Raw genomic sequence first — 21,917 nt, forward strand, 5'->3', positions numbered from 1 at the left:
TTTCCATTTGCTACTGCCGCGTCTCTCTCATCTTATTCATCCCACACGTTTTGATTCACTTCAATGAGGCTGGTATCTCTCAGAAAATTATATATTTATTCATCTGCAAACCTGGAACTACTGATGTCTGTTCATAAGGATTCTTTCTCATTAAGAGCAATGTAAGCGTAACCGTCTTTCGGGTTAAGGTTTCTCTTAAAACATCAAAATAGGGAAACACTTGTACATCTAAGAGATGTTTAGGGTCTCAGAGGCTCCATCGCAGCTCTTGAATTAGTTTAAGGCCTGGATTTGGACTGAGCCATTGCAACACATCTTATTTTATTTTCCAGCCTTGGTTGCTGTTTTTTAAGGGTTAGAGTCCAGAACTCACTTTCAGGCCGTCAGCTAACAAATGACAGATCTCACTTTTGACATCTAGAACACAAAACACAATACAATCAGTCTATAGGTGCCAAAACGAACCCAGATCATTATCATTAGTGCACCACCATCAGCTGGTTCATTTCCATGGTTCCCCAATCTGGAAATTAAAAAAATTCTGAGTTGTAGTTGCAAGTAGCTAACACTGTTAGAGCTATGCTTAAAATAAGCCATTTACCATTTTATCTGCTTTCAAAACATATCTGGAATAAAAGCGAGCTACACAAAAGCTTCATTGTGTACTACAATGGAAATCTTTAATTTCTCCAGGGTTTTTCTTTTGTAGTGGAGCTGGGCTCCGACCAAAAGATTGAGAACTGTAAAACACTCTCCATGTCGGTGCAGGATTATGGTGGAACCTTGCAGCACATGTCGGCGTTGTGGCGCGTAATGCCTTCATGTGGCTTTTTTTTACTATTGTTAGCAATAAAAACTAACGACATAGCGACAGAATAAAGCGCGGAGCGCCTCTCTGCCCCCAACCATTAGGTTAGAGCTGGTTCAAATGGTCAACTATGGAGTTTATTGTGGGGAGAGCTACCCGTGGCTGTAGGGGGGAAGGTGGGGTCGAGGTGTAGCTATCTCCACCGGTCTCCTCGTTCATCCTCCAGGCTAATTTGCCCGCTAGTCTGTGCGCCACCTGCCATGAGCCGAACTGAGATAACCATTTTCCCGTGGATTTCCCCGGGGAGACGCAGCAGTGGGAGGCCTCTTTAATAATGGCCGGCTGCTCTCTGGGGTCGGCACATTATCGCACTGACAGGTGATCATGACAAAGTAGAAATACACCAATACTGGAGAAGGATACTATAAAAAAATAAACCAGACAGGCAAAAGTAAAATTACAAGATTTAGTGGTTTTATTCACATATACAGTACAAACATTCACTTTTTATGTTACTGAAGTGTAATTTACAGACCTTAGCAGCGATTCCTCTTGTACCTCAATTTACATAGTTGGACATTTTTAGATTCCTTCATCTTCATCAACATCATTTGTACATTTGTTTTTACATATTTACACTCAGTTTTCAGACAAACGTTATATGTTTTATCTCAAAAATAAATTTGTGAAACTCTGTTTGCTAACATTAGGGAGCGTGATAGTAATGAATGTCACATTTGCTGGAAAAACAAGATTTGTACCTATACGTTCATATTGATCTGACAAACAGACGGTACTTACATAAAATCTATTCCACAGTAGAGTTTTTTTGTGTCTGAATTAATATAAAATAGAGTCTGGAGATATTTATCCCCTTCTTTTGGCTCTTAGCTGAATCTTTCTCCAGCTGGTTCTGTGTTTTCCAGGTTCAACATAGGCAAATTTCAATTTGTGACAGAATAAAGCGATTTTTAAATCGCAGGAAGGTTTGCAAACTTCTAGCTTTCATTGGGGATGAAGTGGAGTTTATGTTCAACTCTTACAAAAAAAAAGTCAAATATGAATGTAACAAATGTATTCAGCACTACATAAACAGAATGACAGCACACATTAACTCACTCAAACAAGTGTCAGTTCAAGTCACAAAATCAGTGATTGCTAACTACTGTTAGCAGTACAAGCTAATGATGATTACCCCCCTATTCTTCCATAAACGACATACTAGTGAATATGATTTGTTTTAGGGGCGTTAGAATAAAAAGTGGATGTAAGCAAATGCGTGCCATGTTTTTCAAATTTTTATCTGTAAAAATGTTAAAAGATGTAACATTGTTTTGCTTCTGGTTTCATAATTTTGTGTTGGTGCATCTCACATAACACCCGTCCACCTGAAAATAAATAATTTGTGATTGTTAAATTATTTAAAAAATGTACAAAATTCAAAATGAAATAAGTAGTGATATGCACATCTGCCACTGTATAAGAGGCATTATTTGTAATTTTGCAACTTCATCACAACACATTATGTGTATTTAATTTCCCTTTGGGATCAATAAAGTATTGTTTGAATTTGAAGAGCATGCAGGTTCTACTGTTAGTGTGACTTAATCTGATCACGCTACGTTCAGTCCAGCCCAAACAGATTAAATTCAAGTCTCACTACAAATTTTATAAAAATATATATTACTAAATCCCAATTTCATTGCTACAATAATTACTGTTGATCAAAATTTACCTTCTCAATGAATGAAGGTAAATATAATGAAACGTGAGTCAAACCGGTGAACATTTCCCAACATAAAGGTCGTTTTTGGTGTAAATCGGTCTGTTTGTCATCTCAACTCCCACACAGTCCCAGTGAAACCACCAGGTCTGAACAGGCTGCAGTACTCAGAGAAACCACTAGATGTCAGTATCACTGCTCGGTTCTCGCCGCGGCCGCTCCGGCTCAATCATTTATAGGGAACGCTGACAGAACAGTACAGTCATGATCATAATGAATAGAAAGACATCACAGTGATACACAGACAAAGTATGTAAAGACGAAATGCATTAAGGTGCTAATTTACATGGGGTGGATGGGGACCCATCGGGTGTTAGACCTCAGACCTGACGGTGATGGGAGCTGAAAGCAAGGGGGGAAAAACAACTTCACTAATAGTCATCAGACTGAGGGGAAGAAAAAGTGAGTAAATGAATGTTGCTACTGAGCTTTTGTTAAGACCAAGGAAAAACCAGCAGGTGATACAATACAAAGAAGAAACTCTCCGGTCCGTCTCCTCCTCAGTTCTTGTGCTTAGTCGGGAAGTAATGATGTCATTTATACACCTGGCCTCCTCTAGGGGGGCATTAACCTGTCGCTGTGTCTTGTTTAGCTCCCCCCAGAGGGAGGAAGAAGACACAGGAGAGTTAAAAAGATGAATTAAGAGAAGGAGGATGGAGGTAGTGCTAAAAGAGGAGAAGGTGAACCACCCTGTCCTTCTCTTTCCTCACTCCCTCCCTTCGTCTCCATCACCCGTCACCCTGACAGGGCTGGTAATTGGACGTGGACCCTCTTTTTTTCCCCTCCCTTCCCCTTTCTCAGCCTGTCTCGTTCTCTCTCTCCCCTGTGGCTTCGCTCCTCAGCGGGAGCCTCAGGGCCCGGAAATAGCTGATGACAAGATAGCGGCTGCCTTTCATTCTGCTCAAGGTTACCCCAACCCCCCTTTTTCCTTGACAGCCGTGGACAGGAATGGAGGGAGAGTTGGGGGGGGGGTTGTATTTAGATGGGTGTTTGCTTAAACTTGTGTGTTTGTGTTCAAAGGAATAAAAAAAAGAAAAACTCCAGCTTTTCAACTCTAGTTTTCCTCCATGACCTTCTGCTGGTGGCTTCAGTGACGAGATGAAAGGGCGACACGAAACAGAATGAAAACTGCGGTCAGGTACAGGGGTTAGTAATCTTGGGTTTGGAGGGTGCACTTCCTGGTATGACGCTGTGGGAGGCGTCATCTTACCCTAAAAAAATAAAGGTCATACACCCACCCACCCACACACACACACACACACACACACACACCCGGCGTTGCTCAGACGGACAGCAGGAACTGCTCCTGCTCCGGTGGCTTCTTCACCCAGATGCCCAGGCCCGTCTCCTGCAGAGACTTGAACCACTGCTGCTTCGCGACCTGGTAAGGACGCGCCGCCATCTTGGCCTCGCCGTACATGGGCTGACGGTCCGTTGCTGAGCTGGAGACGTGGAGCCCCAGCTGAAAGAGAAGAATGATAAGAAGTGCATAGGAGGCAGACGTAAGCGTAAAGATACCTAAAGTGTTCAGCTAGTTAGCAGGACCACCGACCAAACAATCAAGTTTATTTGTATCGCTCATTTCAGTAACATAGCAGTTCAAACATCATATAGTTCTTAAAACCAATAGCAGACATTCCATTTAGTCAAGTGCCATCATTACACGTCAAATATGTTGGTCAATGTTCCATTATTATGATTCAAAAGCTGATGAGGGTTTTATAACGTGAAGTGTTATCTTACCCTAAGATGATGATACCTACATCAAACCTGTGACTTACTGGTTTTCCTGGAACAGTGACTTGTTTCTCTGCCATTAGAACATTGAGCAGCATGTACACAAGCATGATTGACAGCACTAAGACCCTCTTGCTGGCTCTGATTTGTTGTTTGTCATAGGGAGCTGTATATTTATAACTGTATAACTGTATATTTCTGCAGATGATAAAGGAGGAGGCTGATCTTTTCCACAGATTGCCTCATACTGTCATAATGACAATTTTAACAAATACATAAGAAAACATCGAAGTGCCGCTTTAAAGCTTGAGAAAATCTGAAAAGTGAGGAGTAAATGTGGGTCAGCCCTGTAATTTACTGTTAGGAGTTCAGACCGGGGCAGGAGGGTAACGGGTCCAGAAGAGAAACCAGGATGTTCCTAAACAGCTCTACACTCTGCAGCTCCGTCCCAAGGAGAATCGGGTCAGAATATAGTCTAATCTGTGGGAAGACTTCCTAATGTCCTACAAACTGAGACCACTGCTTATTGAGCCCAGTCTATATGGCGAATGGTCAATTGGTTGGAGTCGTTAGGCTTTCAGCAGGACAACAACTCTGATTAGCTTAGATCAATATATACACACACACGCATGTGTTGCAACGGCCCAGTCAAAGTCCAGACCCAGGTCTAATCGATTGTATGGAAAGGTGGTTGTAGAAAGTATTGACTAAGGGGAATACAAATGTATGCCACACCTTTCAGATTTTAACCTAAAGTGCAATAATGATGGGTTTTTGTACATAATGTGCCACTTCATGTTGGTCCGTTGTGCAAAAATCTAAAAACTTGCAGCTGTTGCTGTAATGCGGTGCTGGGCTCTGTACAGTCAGGGCAAAAAGGTGCAGAAGGTTTAGTCAGGGCGGTGTGTGGGTGGTGGTGTGGGTGGGTGGGGGGAAGAAAAGGGGCGAGCAAAACAAAACGAATGAGCCGGCACAAATGCATTTGGGTGGCTATGGGAGGGGGTGGATGTGTGTGTGGGGTGGGGGGCTTCAACAGCTGTGTAATCTCCCCATTTAAATTTCACAAGCAATTGCACATTCTCTGTGCTTTTTTGTGCATTCGAACTGTCGCGGGGGGCGACAGGGGGGTAGGGTGAAGCGGGGGGAGAAGATCGGCGGAGAGACAAGCGGGGAGAGGGAGGACGAGGAGAGCAAAAGTTTCTTTTGGAGATTAGTGCGACTGCTCTAGCGTGGCCCCGTATGCGCGGCGCGCGGGGAGCACTTAGAGGGGGTGGGGGCGCGGGGACGGGAGGGGCTCCTCCAGAACTCCTCCAAATAATTATGGTTTCATAGTCATTATGCTTTAACGGCTCGCCATTTGCCGACGCAGGCGGCGTCTGTTACATAAAGTTTCGGGATGGAAATGAAAGTGCGGGCGGGCGAAGATCCGAGCTGCCAGATTCCGATAAGCCGCACAGACGGCAGATGTTGCCAAGACGACAAAATTTATCTGCAGCAGAGAGGAAACTCCACATTTCCTCGGCACGGCGCGCGCCGCGATTTGGAGTTTAATACACACGTGTGGCTTTTGATTGTTGGGAAGCGTCTCGGTAGTTAATGTTTCTGGATTTCTGGCTGGAAGCTGGAAGAATTTCAGCGGACGGCTTGTTTACTTGCAGGTTGTTTGAGGCAACAGACGAACTCCTGTTGAATGTGCAAGATTAAGAATGGGGACGCAAACGTTTAACCTCTTCAAAAAGGCCATAGAGTTCACATCAAACTAAACTGATAACAACTGAAGCCTTTTTAAACCAGTGGGACTTTGTTCTGAGCAGAAATGTCTCCATAATGTTCAGTCTGTAACTGGTTTTAATCCTCTACTCCAAACAGGGTTTCTTTAGGTTTCAAGTCAAATTTAAGACATTTTAAGACCACTATGTATAAAATAATACTTGTATTGTGACAGAAAACAATAAGACTATAAATTAGCAATAAATGTGCACTTACCAATGATTGACATAAAAAAAAAGCTAGCTAGCTCCTATTTGTACATTAGCAGCTAGCCTCAACCGCCTGCAGTCAGAGTGAAAATGTCTGGTCATGATTCAAACGTAAGCCTAACAGAAAAGTACCGCAAGAAAATAAAGACTACGCAGATTATAGGAGTTTGCCACAGCAGAATTAAATACCTGTGATTCATGTATTTAAGGTCAACTGAAATTTTTTAGAACTAATTTAATATATTTTAAGGCCTTAATTTTACATGTATGAATTTTAGAGAAAGACTTTTTAAGACTTGACCACACCTGGAAACTATGTATTTTATCGGGATTTTCTGTAGTACAGTAACACAAACGCCTGACTAACTGCGAAGATGACCGAAATGATCCACAATTTTCAACATTTCTTACAAATTAAAATGCGTATTTAGCCCTCTTTAGCCTGATGCTCCTAAATAAGAGCCACAAGGTGCCTTACTTAGTAAACAGAGTTGACATCTCGTTAATTTAGTCTCAGTGTAAGGAGAGCCGTTCTCTGCAGGCTTCAGGGATTCACGGAGAGCCGCAGGAATCCACGGCTCAGGTGAGAGAATCTGTTGCCAAGACAACTAGCTTAATAAACTCTACAACATGAAAGAGTGGACAGAAAGAAATAATTGTTTAAAGCAAGTCACGAGAAGACTGAGAAAACCAATACCGCACATCCTGGTGAAATATGGCAGCATCATGCCACCGTCACTTGATGGGTGGAAAACTGGCTTCAAAAGACTTGAGTCTTGGATGGAGGTTGATTATGATCCTACATGTAAAGCCGGAGCTGCAATAGAAGCTCTGGCTTTACAGAAGCTGCTTAATGTGTTAGAATGGCCTAGTCAAAGTCTGGACAGAAAGCAATTCAACTCTGTTTGAGCCATTTCAGAGCTGGTGGAGACAGAGAAGCGTAACTTCAGGTAAAGTTTATTCAAACCTTTAGCTCAATATGTTTTACGGCGATTAAAGTTTCTTAGAATAAACTCGACTATTTACAGGTTGAAATGTTTACAAGATAATTTACAGGTTAAAAACTTTCATGCTTAAGGATTTTAAATATTAGAGACTAAGGTCCTCTCTAGTAAATTTGCATATTAAATCAGGAGGATGATTGGCAGCGCTAAGACACGCCCCCCTGGCTCTGATTGGCTGTTTCTGACTGAATGATTCCGTCAGAAACTCTGGAACTCTATTTTCACAGATTATCTGCCTGATGTTATGCAGTCATGAGACAGTGACAGTTTTAACCAAAATGTAAAAAAAAAGTATTGTTTGTAAAAATGACAACCTGCAGCTTTAAGCAAGTTTTAAACACACTTTTCATTAAGTATACATTTCTGTATTAAAAATGCTTTTATTGGCTTAATGTAATTTTGTAATTTTAAGCCGTGTTGTAATCAGCTGAAAGAAAATAAATCCTCATTACTGGATTAAGGAACTTTCCAATAATATTCTAATTTATTGAATGAGTCTCTACACTCAAGTATGACTCTAGAAATATATCCATACACAGCCGAACATGAACAGACTGGTAGGAATTCAACCCCTCCAGTCTGTGGGTGGATTTTCTGGAGTCATTTCATGTCGTCTGTTTCTCCGTCCAGACAAAACCACAGATTTAGCTTAGCAAGCATCTCACTGTGCTAACTGAGGCATACAGGACGGCAGCTGAGCTGCTGCTGATGCGTGTGAAAGGAAACTTGTAGAAAAGTTTCTGGTAGGAAATTTTGAACATTGGAGAGGTTTAAAGCTATGGCTGTTCCTGCAAGGCATGGCGCGTTCAGTGTTTCTTTGGATCCAGCTTTAAACTGGTTTCCTCTAAACTTTAGTTCTAAATGTTCTGTCGAACTCAGTGAGCAACTCACAGCCCTTCAGCAGGTCCTGATGGGAGTTTGAGGATGTTCACTGCAGAAACAAAATCTTATCAAGTATATTTTTTGGTCTTGTTTCTTGTGCAAATGTCCTAGTACACTTGAAATAATACAACAGTTTCACTGGAAGATTATTTCACATATAACAAGATAATTTTCCAATGTCATCAGTGAAATAATCTGCCATTGTAAGTAATAAAACAAAAAAAAACTCAGAAGACATGGGCGAAACTTCTTTCTTCATAAAGTGTAAAGAAAAATGGAGGTTTCAGTCCTTAGCAGTTATAGTATTTCTATTTTGTTGTTGCTAAATAGACCAGGAGCAATTTCTCCTGTTAGTGCGACACTCGCGGTTGTTGTGGTTGTGTTTACCCAGAACACCCTGCACCATAGTTAGCTCCAGTCCGGTTAGCGTTCATGTAAGCATTTGAATCGCATCAGAGTTCACTTCACCCGAACAGAGACTTAGCTTTGATTGTAGGCGAACCAGAATTTGCGTTTTTTTTGGCCCGCATCAGCGTTCGATTCACGCCTCTTGAAATGACCCGGACTTTTTACACACATAAACTAGAGTTTGATTACAGCAGCTGGCCTGCCGTCTTGAAGGTGAGCCCTCACCTTTCGGTACAGTCTGTTCCAGCGGGTGAACAGGGCGTGCTTGCAAATGCGCGATGGCGTCCCTGAATCCCGTCGCCGTCCCGTCGCCGTGTTGACCGCCTCCGGCTGCGCGTCGCCCAGGGTCCAGTTGATGCTGACGCACGTGGCCTTCCCCTGCTGCTGGTACTCAATGTTGCTCAGCCCTGTGGGGATGAAAAAAACAAAAAAACAACTTTAATAGGAAGGCTTGGCTGTCATGACCCGACATGTGATCCATATGCGGATTTACCGTGGGAAAACATCCACGGGAAAAAAAAAAAAAAAGTAGAAACTTCTAAGTCAAATTTAGCAGCCGCTCAAACCTTCACTTTGTTGTTTGGTTTAACCTTCCTCCACCCTTGCGTCTCTCTGCCTGAGGCTAACAGCTCATGTTAAGTTTTGCAGCGCTGCAAAAAAGGTGGACCTGAGCGTTAAACGGTGTGGCTGTTACCATGGAGCTTTGATACACCCCCAGAGAGAGAGAAAAGGTTGAAAAAAAATATGGAGGGCTATCAATCAAGTGCTCCATGCGTTCCTGCCTTTGTGAGACAGCTTGTCTGCTCTCGTGTTGCTGCAGATATGCTGGCTCCGCTGTAAATATTAGCTCCATTCAGAAATATCAGCTGCTACACCTACACTGGACAATTACCGTGTTCTCTGCCCATTTCTCTGAAATAATTAATCTCTCCAGCAAAGCACAGGCAAAGAACAGGAGAAGGGCAGTGGAGGAAATGAGTTCTGGCCAAGAGAAGGAGCAACAGATTTGAAATCTATTCATTAGTTTTAATTACGCTGGCATTTTATTTCCCAAATCAAAACTAAAAACAACATTCTGAAGATGTATGGATGTTATACAACACATGCAAATTAAGTCAATTTCCAGTACCTAGCTCCAAGCAAATAGAGTTCTGCGTTGACATATGGCAGCTTGTGGGCTGGATGAAACATGGCCGACTGCTAACAAGAAACAAAACCGGTTGCCTCGCCAAGAGATGGAAAACAGGCACAGATTAATGTTCCAGAGATTTGTTTCTCCTTTCTTTTAGCTGAGCTTGTTGTAAGGCTGTAACTCAGAGCCGTCAACTAAAGTATTATTTTTCTTGCTCATACAAAATAATTTGGTCGTTCTGTTAAGAGTTGAATCAACATGAATCAAAGTTAATGTCACTAGAGTCGAATGTACGTGAAACTACTCACAACTAACAAAAACTATGATATTATTATACATTTACCTGTGCTTTTATTGTGTTTTATAGGAGCGTTATATTATTTAGTTTATGCCAAAATCATTTTCTGGGTCAGGAGGCGAAGTGTCTCAGGTCAAGCCCCAGACTGACCACCAGAGTCAGATCAGGGTTTCTGCAGGTTCCACCAACTCCAATTTAAGACTTTTAAAGACCTTCTTAAGATTGCAATGAATGAACTTTAAGAGATGTCCTTTCATTAAATCAAAATCAAATCAAATTTTATTTGTATAGCACATTTCAGCAGCCAGGCTTTTCAAAGTGCTTTACATCATATCAAACACAGAAACACAATGCAACATAGAATCAACAATCAAAACATTAACATGCTTTATTCAGTCACTGCCTGTTGTATGCCCCATGTCTAGACTGTAGTTGGCCTCAGGAGTAAGTTCAGCTTTTTGGTTCTGGTAGTTCGTTCTGGAATTTCAGACTTTTGATGCCAGTTTAGATTTTCAGAATGCAACTAGCATCGAATGGGTCAGCAAAAGACACGAGTCAGTGGTGAAACCGAACGTCGTCCAGCCGACCTGCGATAAATTTGCACTTAACCATGAGGGCCTAAAAAAACCCCAAAACGCTAGCATACTAGATAGCAAGGTGTATTAGCATTTAGTCAGCAATAGCCGCAACCACCTTAAGTCACAGAATACAATGAACAATACAGAGGCGGACGTGTGCGATTTAAACGTATTTAAGGCCAACTTACATTTCTTTAAATGAATCTAAGATATTTTAAGGCCTTAATTTTTGGATACATTAAAACATTTTAAGAATGAGAACACCCTACAAATGGTTCACTCTTCCCCTGGACTATATTTCTCAGTAAAAGGTTATGAATATTAGTCTTTACTAATAATATGAGCTAGCTAACTTCTCTGGATGTTTTCTGAATAACATCTTTACTGCTTCTTTCCCGTCTCCTACGGCAAGAGAGAGAGAGAGAAAGAAAACGAGAGAATGCCAGAAATGTCCTCTCCCACAATCCCTCGCAGCATCAACATTAGACGCCTTGTGGCCTTTCACATTATGCCTGTCCATGTACCGTCTTTACAAAGGGACAGCTGCAAGGATTTCAGTTTGATTTCCAACCCAGTTATTTATTGTAACGCTCTGTGTTAAGGTGGACCTTTTTCCGCAGCCGGTTTCTTTAACGGGTTGGCAACAAATGCCTCATGATCTCATCATCTGACAGGCAGCTTGTTATAACACAAAACCAGAACTACAATGCCTCAGCACGCGCCTGCGGATCGCCCCCCCATTTCCACGCTCATCTTCCATTCACCGGCCTCACCTCTTCTTTTTCCTCCGCTCCACGGAGCTGGATGAATCACCTGCCACAGGAACAATCCTCTGAGTCTCTTATTACCCATCGTTCTCCTCTCTTGTGCAGATGCACCTCTTTGAACAAAAGAGCCCCCTATCCATCGTGCCTTCTTGCCTTCCCTCTGGCTCCATTCACGGCTCATTTCATCCATTCAATGGCCTTGACTCCTGTGTTTCTGTAATAGCCAATTTGATTTTTCCCTTCAATGAAGACTTGATCAATTTCTCCACTGGGAGGATGCTTGGCAGAGTGAGAAAAGCTCAATGGGAGCATCTGCATATAGGATTTTTATTTATTTATTTTTTTAAACCATGCATGTGTACCTGATACCACAGGTAGCAGCTTGGTGTGTTTGAAGCAACAAGTTTGATAGAAACTGTAGATTTTCAGTGAGTATATTAAGATCAGGGTAAGGAATAAGAATTTTCCTCAAGGTGATAAAGTTAAAGGGCTACTACACGCCTTCAGGGAAACACCAGGAGCAGTGGAAACTTGAATTTTTCCCCCCGATTGATTGTTGTTTAAAGAGGACTTTGATGGAGGCTCGCCCTTTAATGAAAGTAAAAAGAAAAGCAAAAATCCATGTAGCCTCTGTGCTGCTACTTAGATGACATTAGAATTTAATGAGTAATTGATTTTAAGCAATGTTTTCATTTCCTCCTAAAGCGAAAAAGTTCAAAAGTCTTCTGATGTTTTCCCCAATAAGCTCCGTTTTCTATCAAAACGTACTAAAGCGAGTCCAGCTCCGACAATCTGAATCAAACATTAATAACTGAATAATCGTTAATAATGCTGCTGCTTTGGTTCCCTTTATCCCACAAAAAAACCCAAAACAACAAAGTCCCGGTTTGTGTTTGTTGAACAGTCAAGGACAAGCCGGTCGGTCTATCGATGTGTTTGGGAGTTTAGCCCTCGGGGTTCAGGTGGAGCTGCTTTGGCTGTTTGCGATAAGAGCGGCCCCGGCGATCTCCTGGACGTTCCTCTGGGGGCCGTGCTTTTAAATAAAGCAGGGGGAGTTGGACTCATCAGAGTCAATGTTTCATCAGAGTCAACATTGGGGTGATGGAGGAGAGCAGAGGAAGGTTGAGGTGTGTGGACATCTGAATGCAAGCAAACATCCGTCTTCCCTTCTTTTCCGTCCTCCCACCCTTCGCTGTCCGGGGCTCCCGTCAGATTGAATGGCTGACTGATAAGAGGTCTGATTGCATTGATTTGGTGTAGGCCTGTCTCCCCTGTCTGTCCATCTCCTTCCCTTCCCTCACTCTTGTGCTCTTCAATAAGCTTTTGCCACTCAAAGCACAGGAGGTGCGGAGATCTGACAGATCCAGACACAAGGAGAACAGAATCGTTTTAAAACATGCCAAATGGGGAGAGGACCCGACGAAATGGCAGCACTTCCCAAAGAGGTTAGCACAAACCTTATACGAGATAAATAATAAAAAACAAAACGTTTGTCTCATTTGCATTACCCCTTTCTATTAATTTCCCTTTATTATGTTTTCTTCAACTTTTCTTGGGCGACTAGTTTAAATTCACACCATATCGATCGAGAAATGTCTTTTTTCTTCCTTTTACTAAAGACGGCCAGTACAAGTGTAGATGGGGAAAGAGAACAGTAGAGCTCGCTTCATATCCATACAGAGTCTCTGACATGATTTAAAGTGTTTCCCTGTTTGTAACTGTCGCTGCTTTTGTTCTTATCAATGATCCCCCAGAAACCAAACGTTGCCCTACATCTCTCTGCTCGTCTGCCACGCCACCTCGCCGACTGGCCTAGATCTGAAGTGATGGCTGACGCCGTCGCTACAAGTTGGGTGTCATTCAGATCGTCTGCCAGCATTCATCTTTCCCACAAACAGAAGCCTCGGGTCTCGACGGAGCCCGGGACGCTGACTTGCCAGACGACATCTAAGCTGTTGCTTTTCAGGCTTGGAACAATGACAGTGTGGAGCGGCGGTGGAACACGAGTTCGTGAAGCGTTTGTGGGCCGGGTGTAAGAAATGATCTGATGTGGCGCGCTTGGCTTGAAGATGAGTCATACTTTTCGTGAAGAATCTTGTACACATGTCAAAATCTTCAGGTTAGGAGCAGGAGGCTGATGCTAATTCATTAAGATGGAATATTGAGGATCTGAGCAGGTGCTGAATTGTCGCGGTTGTGCTTGACAACTATTGTTATGTTACTCTGAGCCGTCATTCGTCAAAAGCAATGTTTAGTCTATCCAGGTGCATCTATTATTACAAAGGTGATAACTAGGGATTATTGGCAAGCATATTTGTAATAACAGGCAAAATGTTTTTATTGTGCAGAAACTATGAAATAAACATCTTGAAGCGGCCATACTGCTAATAAAACTAGCATTCAGGTGACAAACTACCAAAGTGATACCTAGCTAACTATGTCAATGGCAGATCAGTCTTTACATGCTAGCATCAGTGACAGTCTAGATTCCCAAAATACTTCAAAGTAACATCTTTGGTATGTTGAATAAGTAACCAATGATACAATTACACTCTATAAATCCCCGTTGGTGCTCTGAAGCCCCAGTCCTCTTCATTCCCACCCAGTTACCACATTAGCATGTTCCAGTACTAGCTTGGTCTGAGAACATTGAGGATGGTCGATCAAAGCACTGACGGGAGATGACAATTGAGCAGAATTGCATAGACAGCCTTTATAGGAAACTGATGTAAAATACAGCTCAGGAAGTGGGAACCAATCTTTACCAAACATACTTTGTTTCAAAACGTCTCTGAATAGAGTCATATTTACAACCTAACTATGTCAACAACAATATGTCCTACATGGTACCAGCATGGAGATTTCCCTATGCTGCCAAATCTGAACATTTTGCGAATACAGAAACACTTTTCAGTACCTTTGGCATAGATGTAGTCATGTAGAGTAGCCGCCTTTTAAACAGAGGTCAAATAATAATTAGCCGTACCACTTAGCAGAGGTTGGCTGCGTCTGTATGTGGCGGGCAGAGGGCCCAGGCGCTCCTGCCGCTGGGTCAGAACTCTGCTCAGGTGACCAGTGTGGCGCAGGCTTCCCACAGTGATGCTGTGCAGGTACACCGGCTCCACAAAGTGGCTCAGCAGCGCCCCCTGCAGGCCCAAGATGTTCCACCTGAGAGAAGGAGAAAAGCAAGACGAGGCGTCAGAGGAAGAGGCAAGACTGGATGACGGAGGACAGACAGACACTGTGAGCGCCTCGATGACAGGTAGAGACAATTTGATCATTATCTCGATGTGGGACGTGATGAATCACAGCCACTGGTTGGGTACACACACACGCAACACACACATCCCCAAAACATCATCGCCAAAAACAACACGGCCAAAGGTCAGTACATCAGCACTCATTACATGGAACAACACATTACCATGTGTGCATTCATCAGTGCCACTGAGGTTAATGCACTGCAGGAGAGCCGCCGTCGATTGCTCTGCGCAAGGGCCAATCACCTTCAGTTTTGTTCAGGAAGCCTCACGCGCGACACGAATAACTCCGCAGCCAGCTGGTCGCGTGCCACCTACCGTGGAAACCCTCTCCCATTTAACCAGCAGATGCTAATTTGAGGGTGGAAAATGATAATTACCGTGTTTATTACCATTCCCGCCATTTATCGGGGTAGAGGAGGTCTGCTGTTTTACCTGAGCTCCCGACGTTACGCGGCTAATTTCTTTACATCGTTCTTTTTGTTAATCAATGCCTCCTCTTTTTTCTTTTTTTTTTCTCGAAGATGCAATTACGGTGCCCCGCTTGTCTTTTTTCCCTCTTCCCCCTCCCTGGCACTCGCCGTCTTAATAATCACTCATTACAGCTGCTTTTGCTTTCCAAGCAGTCAATTAACATCAACGGCTTTCTGGGAAAAAAAAAAATAAAAATCGCTAAGCGGCTGAGAGTCTGCATCCGCTTTACCTGCAATCTGTCACTAAGATCTGCCTTTCCCTCCCAAACAGGGGGGAAAAAAGAGGCGCTTTGTTCGAAACGCCAACACATACGCATCCTAAGTGCTCCGATGATGCTAAGAAAGAAAAAAAAAAGAAGTAGTTTGGGCTGAAATATTAATTCACTCCGAATGCAACACAGTGAATCTGAGACATCTTCTAATCTCATGCAAGAAAAGACAGCCATCTGGCTCGGGAAGAGACCTTCTTCCTCCCCTCTCTGCATCCCCTCCTCTCCCTCCTCCAGTAAATGCCGAGCCATTAAAGTAATGTGTTCATCTGCATAAAACCGCAGTGAAATTGAGAACATCATCGTTATATGAAAGCCATTTAGGCCCCTCAATTAAATCCAGCTGTCACCTTCAAATCAAATATTTGCAAAAGTGTCTTCGCCGGGCACCGCTTAAGAAAACAAAAGCGGCCGAGGCGGCGAGAGCTGGTTTCTTTTTTTTTTCTTTCTTTTTGGTCGTCAGGGATGTTTACGATGAGCGCGCGGGATCTCTAATGTCCCCGCTGGTCGAAGCTGGAATAACTATAATAAAGTGCGGGAAGTAAAAGGGAGTGAGGAAATAAAATAAAAAGTAATGGGAGGTTGCGCAATGAGTGGGACAGAGGACAAAAAGAGTATCCAGAGGGGCGGAGGGGAGGGGATCACTTCCAGATTGCAGCAGAGAGCCGGAGCGCGCGGCCCTCAGCTGCTCTCAGTTCCGCCCTCCTCGCCTGACCTTGATAAACCGGCCCTCGGTGACCCACTCACTTTAACGGCAACCACTGATCATTTACAGCGATTAAAAGAAAAAAAAAAAAGAAGAGGAGGAGGAAGCTGTGGAGCAAAGAGAGCACGTCTGCCGTCTTCTCCAGGCAGGGAGGAGGGTGAAGGGTGGAGGCAGGGATGAAAGGCAGGATGTCCCCTCCGCCTGTCCCCCGTCACTCTGTTTTTTTGTAAAGTAATTGCTTTCACCCTTGTTGGTGACCTGGGTAGATTTAATCACACCGTCCCCAACCCCGGCCAACTGAATCAAATTGGTCAAATTAACAGCGGCGACACAGGAGAGGGGTTCACCTCCACTCCTAACCGTCTTCTGCATCATTTTGCTCTGTTTCTCTGCATGGTTCTACCAGTCCTTTCTCTCTGTCACACACACACACACACACACACACACACACACACACACACACACACACACACACACACACACGCGCACGCCCCCCCACACACACACCACTGCAGCTCAGCTGTCGTTCTGTATGGCTCGGTTGGCACAGTGAGATGCTTACGAAGCTAAATTCATGGTTTCAGCTCATGAAGAGGCCACGTCTTGGCAGAGAAACTTAGGGGGAAAAAAAACACACAAAAAAAACCTGATTTCAGACAATTCAGAAAAAATTGGTGTGTGGGCTCCCTGGCAGTGGGGGTGTAAACTTGAGATGTCTAGATACACTTTTGCAGCGTGTTGAGAAAGTAATTATGCCCAGTAAAACTTTTTCACTTTTTGTTGCAATGCAAAACCACAAACTTCAAAGTATTTCATTGGGACGTTTTTTTTTTTGTTGGTAAAGTAATGCGTATTTGGAACGTACAAGAAAACTTGATACATCATTTCCAGGTTGTTTGACAAAAAATAATCTTTGTGCGTCTATGGCAAGAATTGATACCCCTAAATAAGAATCTGGAGCAGCCAGTTCAGAAGTCGCCTAATCAATAAAGTTGAGTAAAAAGGAATATGTTGCATGGTTTGGAAGACATTATGAAAAATTATATATATGATGAACCTGCACACCCTCATCTCCACACGGTGGTGCCACAATCATCCTGTGGGTTTTTTTTTGTTTTTTTTAAACAAATTACTAGGATGCTTATTGCAGGTTATGAGATATGCAGTATATCCATCCCACTCATTTCCCTTTAACATTTTGATTTTGAACCCAACTCAAACACTCAAGTTTATTTGTATAGCTCATTTCAGCAACAAGGCAGTTCAAAATGCTTTGGGCCACACAAACATAATACAGTAAACAGTTGCAAAAAAAGCAACAAACATAATTTGTCAAATGCCATTCTCAAACAAATATATATTAAATATATTGATCGATGTTCTAGTTATTATGAGTCTAAAGCGACTAAACAGCTGGATTTTTAATCTTCATTTAAAAGCTCTCAGTGTTTCAGCTGTTTTGCAGTTTTCTGGAAGTTTGTTCCAAATTTGTGGTGCACAGAAGCTGAATGCTGCTTCTCCAGGTTTGGTTCTGGTTTTGCAGAGCAGAACCAGAAGAACCTGATTGGTCTGGAAGGTTGGTACAGCAACAGCAGATCTTTAATGCATCTTGGTGCCAATCCGTTCAGTGATTTATAAACTAACAGAAGTAAAAGTCTTAGTTTGAACAAAGTTGCCACAGATTATTGGAGGTTATTATGAATATATCTACTCATATATTTCTGAATGCATCTTAATCAGTTAGCACCTCTAAATGTGTGTTTCATCACATCAGATAGACTGTAGCCTCAGAAATGATTCAACTTTGCATATGACTGTAAATGAGCCATAGTCAATCACTGATGCTTTATCGTGTCTATAAACTATATACACTTTGTACATTTTAAAATTTTACTCATTGTAAGTATTTAAGAAGCGGCTAAGCAAAAACAGTTCACAAAAAATTATGTTTGAGTGAGCTACTTGTCAGAATATACAGGCCAAGTCTTTGACCAGCATGATGGCGAGTAAAGAGTCAACGCTACTGATTTAGAGCCACGATTAATGCACTCATTCATTAGAATAGGATTACCAAATTCAGACACATATGGGAAATCAATACAAGCACTACCTAGACTAGCATGCTTCCTGGACACATGCGCAGAGAAATGGATTAGGTAAATATCAGACAAGTCTCGGCTCGGCTTTCAGAAAGCCCGTTTTAAAATGCCTCATTCTGCCAAATCTCTGCTCTTCATGAAGAAGGTAATCTTCTAATAAAGTTAACCTTTCCACCACTCGGGTTACCTGTCTTTGTTTAAGCACACCAGAAATTTCTCGGGTGATTGAAAGCTGAAGGTTCTCTTCTACACATATACACTGGAAATGTGCTCCAGTGAGTAAAAATAGTAATCGCAAATAGACAATTAGATTGTGACTTTTGTAAAATAAGTTAAAATGGATAGAAGTAAGCAGAGCAGTATTATACATGCCAATATTACCACTTTTATTTACAAGTAAACTTCTCTCTAGATTCACTGAAAAAGCCTGCGTACAAAACAGAAATGAGGCCTTCAAACTCAGAAATAAGAATTTCCTCTAGAAGATGTTTTTGTATCTCCTCCACTGAGCTGAGTCAATAGTTAATAAATTGAATTTTATGTTTGAGCTAGAAAACTCATTAACTTTTAATTGCAAAAAAAAAAAGTAATATTACATTTAATCAGAATTACAGGATAAACATTTGACTGCAGTTGCATTGTTTGCTGATGTATTAAACTCTGGATTGTGTAGTCCTGTCTTATCCATCAATAATACATGAGTGGGGGGTGGAAGGGTCGAGGCTGTGGATTGTACAATGTTCTGTTGCATCAGGACAGGATACGTCACTTTTGTTGTGATTTTTACCATCTCATTTTTAAAAATTATTTAGGAACAAACAAATTAAATTTTTAGTGTCCTCTCCTGTTTATGTAATTATTAGCTGAATTAATCAGAGTAGATCAAGCTTGACTTTAGCTACTCTGAAAGCTAATAATAAGCGTTGGGTTTCAATCATCTGGAATGCCGAGGTGATTGAATCTTTTTCAGCAGACAGTGAAGATTGAGTTATAATATCACCGGGTCATTGCCAAGATCTCATTCAAACAAGCTAGAGTTTGATTAAACCAGACTAAACAGGGCTAGTGAGAATGCATCCTAAAACTCTAATGCTTCTGCGGCTGTCTGAGCACATCGTACAAAGCAGGTCACATGACACAGACAGGAAGCTGCATAAGCCAATGTAGTCCCCATTACTTTTCTAGGATCCTTTAAACAGAAGAGGAAAGAAAAACCCCAACCTTTGCAAGATCAACAAAGTAGCATGCAAACTGCATCGGCACGGCTTTTTTGAAAACCGTGCAAATACAGTGGATTAAATTTTTAAAAAATAATACAGCTGCACAACTCACTGTATGTGCAGCTGACATAAGATCACAGACAGTAGACCTAAAATAATGAAGTTAGTCAGGGATTCAGATACTGGTCATGTTAGATCAGAGCAATGCTACTCAGTCTAAAGCTTTAACTCCAATTGGGTCATGTGACAGCACTGACCTGGTGATCTTGTCTGTGCAGGACATGGTGATGAGCTGCTCGCCCTGCAGAACGCCATCCCATGTCTGGACGGGCCCACGGCATCGCAAAGGTACCGTCCCTTCGCCAGACTCGATTTTGGTACGCAGGTGGCTTCGATGCTTCCTCATAAGGTGTCTGCTGCTGTGTACTTGAAAGGAGGGAAATAAGAACAGGTCTGTTTAAGTAGGCTCTGTCTGAATAGGGGGGGAAAAAGTTGTTTAATCACATCGTCCTATTTTATCTTTGAGATGTCATGTCTCTTCATGGGAGTGTGCAAAGCTAAGGGACCTCTTTAGGTCCTTGTACTGTTAATAAAGGTCCATAGTACTTGAGTATATAAAAGGAAGAGGCCATTAGTGATGAACAGGTGGGAGTTGCTCATATTTTTCAGGTCCAATCAGTGTTTACAAGATCTTTTCATCTGCATCCTTCAGGATTTGTTCTCAAATCATGTACTTTTGTTTTACTTACTAGCTGTCAGATCTGTGACTCAGAAACTACATTCCTGTCAAAAAAAATGTTACTGAAATGTATGCAAGAGAATTCCTCTTCATGTTTTAATAGCCTCACATTTCTTAGGGCTTAAAGCACAGTTCCTCCCGTCATTTTCCTCTCTCGCTCTGTAGCTGTTCCTATGATCCGACAGAGACTAAAAATTAAGCCGGTAGCTTCCGGCTCTGAAATGTTTAAGAACAGTCGGTCAAAGGTGTCCAGAAATTTCATAATCTCTGTGAGCCCACTGCAGAACATTTATGAGGTTTAATGCCTAATATTTCTAAGGCTTCTCTGATGATGGTAGCATCTTCACTCTCTCTGTACGAGTTTCCTGAATGTTTCTCCATGCGGAGGATACAAACGGAGTCGGCTGCAGTTATGTGTGAGGACAGACGTAAAACAGTCTTGACATAATAATCTTGACATAATAGTCAAGATTATGTTTCTAAATTTGCAGAACAAACCAAAATTATAGGGATGCACAATATTATCAACATAGTATCTGTATCGGCCAATATTAGCTGTAAAATTTAATATCGGACATTCTGTCAAACGATATAAAAGGTGTTTTTCTATGACAAACCAGCGACAATGATGCCTGCAGCACAATGTCACATTTGCACGGTTTGAGTGTTGTCATTGTCTTAGAGAGCAAATGTCATGAATAAACTTGACATTAAACATAATGTAAGTTCAAAGTGTTCCATCATGTTCAGCTCCCTTCTTAGCATTTGGTAGCAAGCTAAATTGACAAAGGCAATGTAGTATTTCAAGTCCACAATAGAGAATGCCATGTAGTTTCAGTGAATAGGTACAGGAAAAAAAAAAGAAAAAAAAGAAAATCGGTATTGGTATCGGTTATCAGCCAAATGAGTTTTAGGATATTGGCATATCGGATATCGACCAAAAATACAAAATCGTGCATCCCTAGAAAGTTATCTTAACTAATTAACAATTAATTTTCAGCAAATAAGACAAGAATATGCTTTTATCCTTCATACTGTGATGGAATGAATGAATGTCTGGCTTCTTACGATCACTTGTAATTTCATAAGGCGAGTTGAGCCTCCCGTCCCCACATGGCGAAGTGCTGATGTACATGTGGAAATGGACATTGTCTCTCAACCTGTAGCTCTGCTCTTTGTGGCGGACGAATATCGACTCCTCCCAGTCCTCCAGCCTTTTACTTCAGGAACCAAAAGGAAAAAAGAAAAAGAGAATGAGAAAAAGCAACAAAAGTGAGCAAGACTGATGAGAAAGGTGGCACTATTCATCACAGCATAGGAAATAGATTTCCACTTTTTTCCCCCCTCTCTAAAATGATGAAGAGAAGCAGAGACAGAGAGGGATGGACACAGGCTCACATTCTGACCGCAGCCTATTTTACTCATGTCAAAGTCCTGAACATTACTCAGGTTCACACTGCATACTTTCAAAATTATCACACTATGATCCTTTAGATCAATAACGTACGGGTCCCGACGTTAAAACCCAACAAAAGGGACATCATTATTGATTTATAATTGTTCAAATAATCAGTAAGTTCAGTTTCAAAAGTACCACAGAAGGATTTTTAGTGCAATAACATCAAAACAAAAGATTGAAATACCACTATGTTGTGAATGAAACAGTTGAACTTGATGAACAAAAACATTTAGCATCACAGTTGACTGTCTTTTTTTTTTTTTTTGGGTAGTGATCACAGATTCCTAAAATTGCGGCTCTGAGGAAACTTTTTACT

The 21,917-nt window shown here is 42.0% G+C and overlaps 1 protein-coding gene across 1 annotated transcript in view; it reads right to left on the reverse strand.

Annotated features, from left to right (window-relative positions):
• Positions 1-1,260: 1,260 nt before the first annotated feature.
• Positions 1,261-21,917, reverse strand: part of adarb2 (adenosine deaminase RNA specific B2 (inactive)) — a 201,698-nt gene continuing 181,041 nt past the window's right edge. Inside the window, exons 6-10 of the mRNA XM_028005615.1 lie at positions 21,211-21,362; positions 19,661-19,829; positions 14,363-14,544; positions 8,827-9,008; positions 1,261-4,053 (exon numbers count right to left, since the gene is read on the reverse strand). Of these exons, the coding sequence (XP_027861416.1) occupies positions 3,874-4,053; positions 8,827-9,008; positions 14,363-14,544; positions 19,661-19,829; positions 21,211-21,362 (865 nt within the window). The 3' untranslated portion in view covers positions 1,261-3,873. The remainder of the gene's footprint in view (positions 4,054-8,826; positions 9,009-14,362; positions 14,545-19,660; positions 19,830-21,210; positions 21,363-21,917) is intronic.

This window comes from Xiphophorus couchianus, chromosome 21 (assembly GCF_001444195.1).
Source record: "Xiphophorus couchianus chromosome 21, X_couchianus-1.0, whole genome shotgun sequence".
NCBI classification, from domain to species: Eukaryota; Metazoa; Chordata; class Actinopteri; order Cyprinodontiformes; family Poeciliidae; genus Xiphophorus; species Xiphophorus couchianus.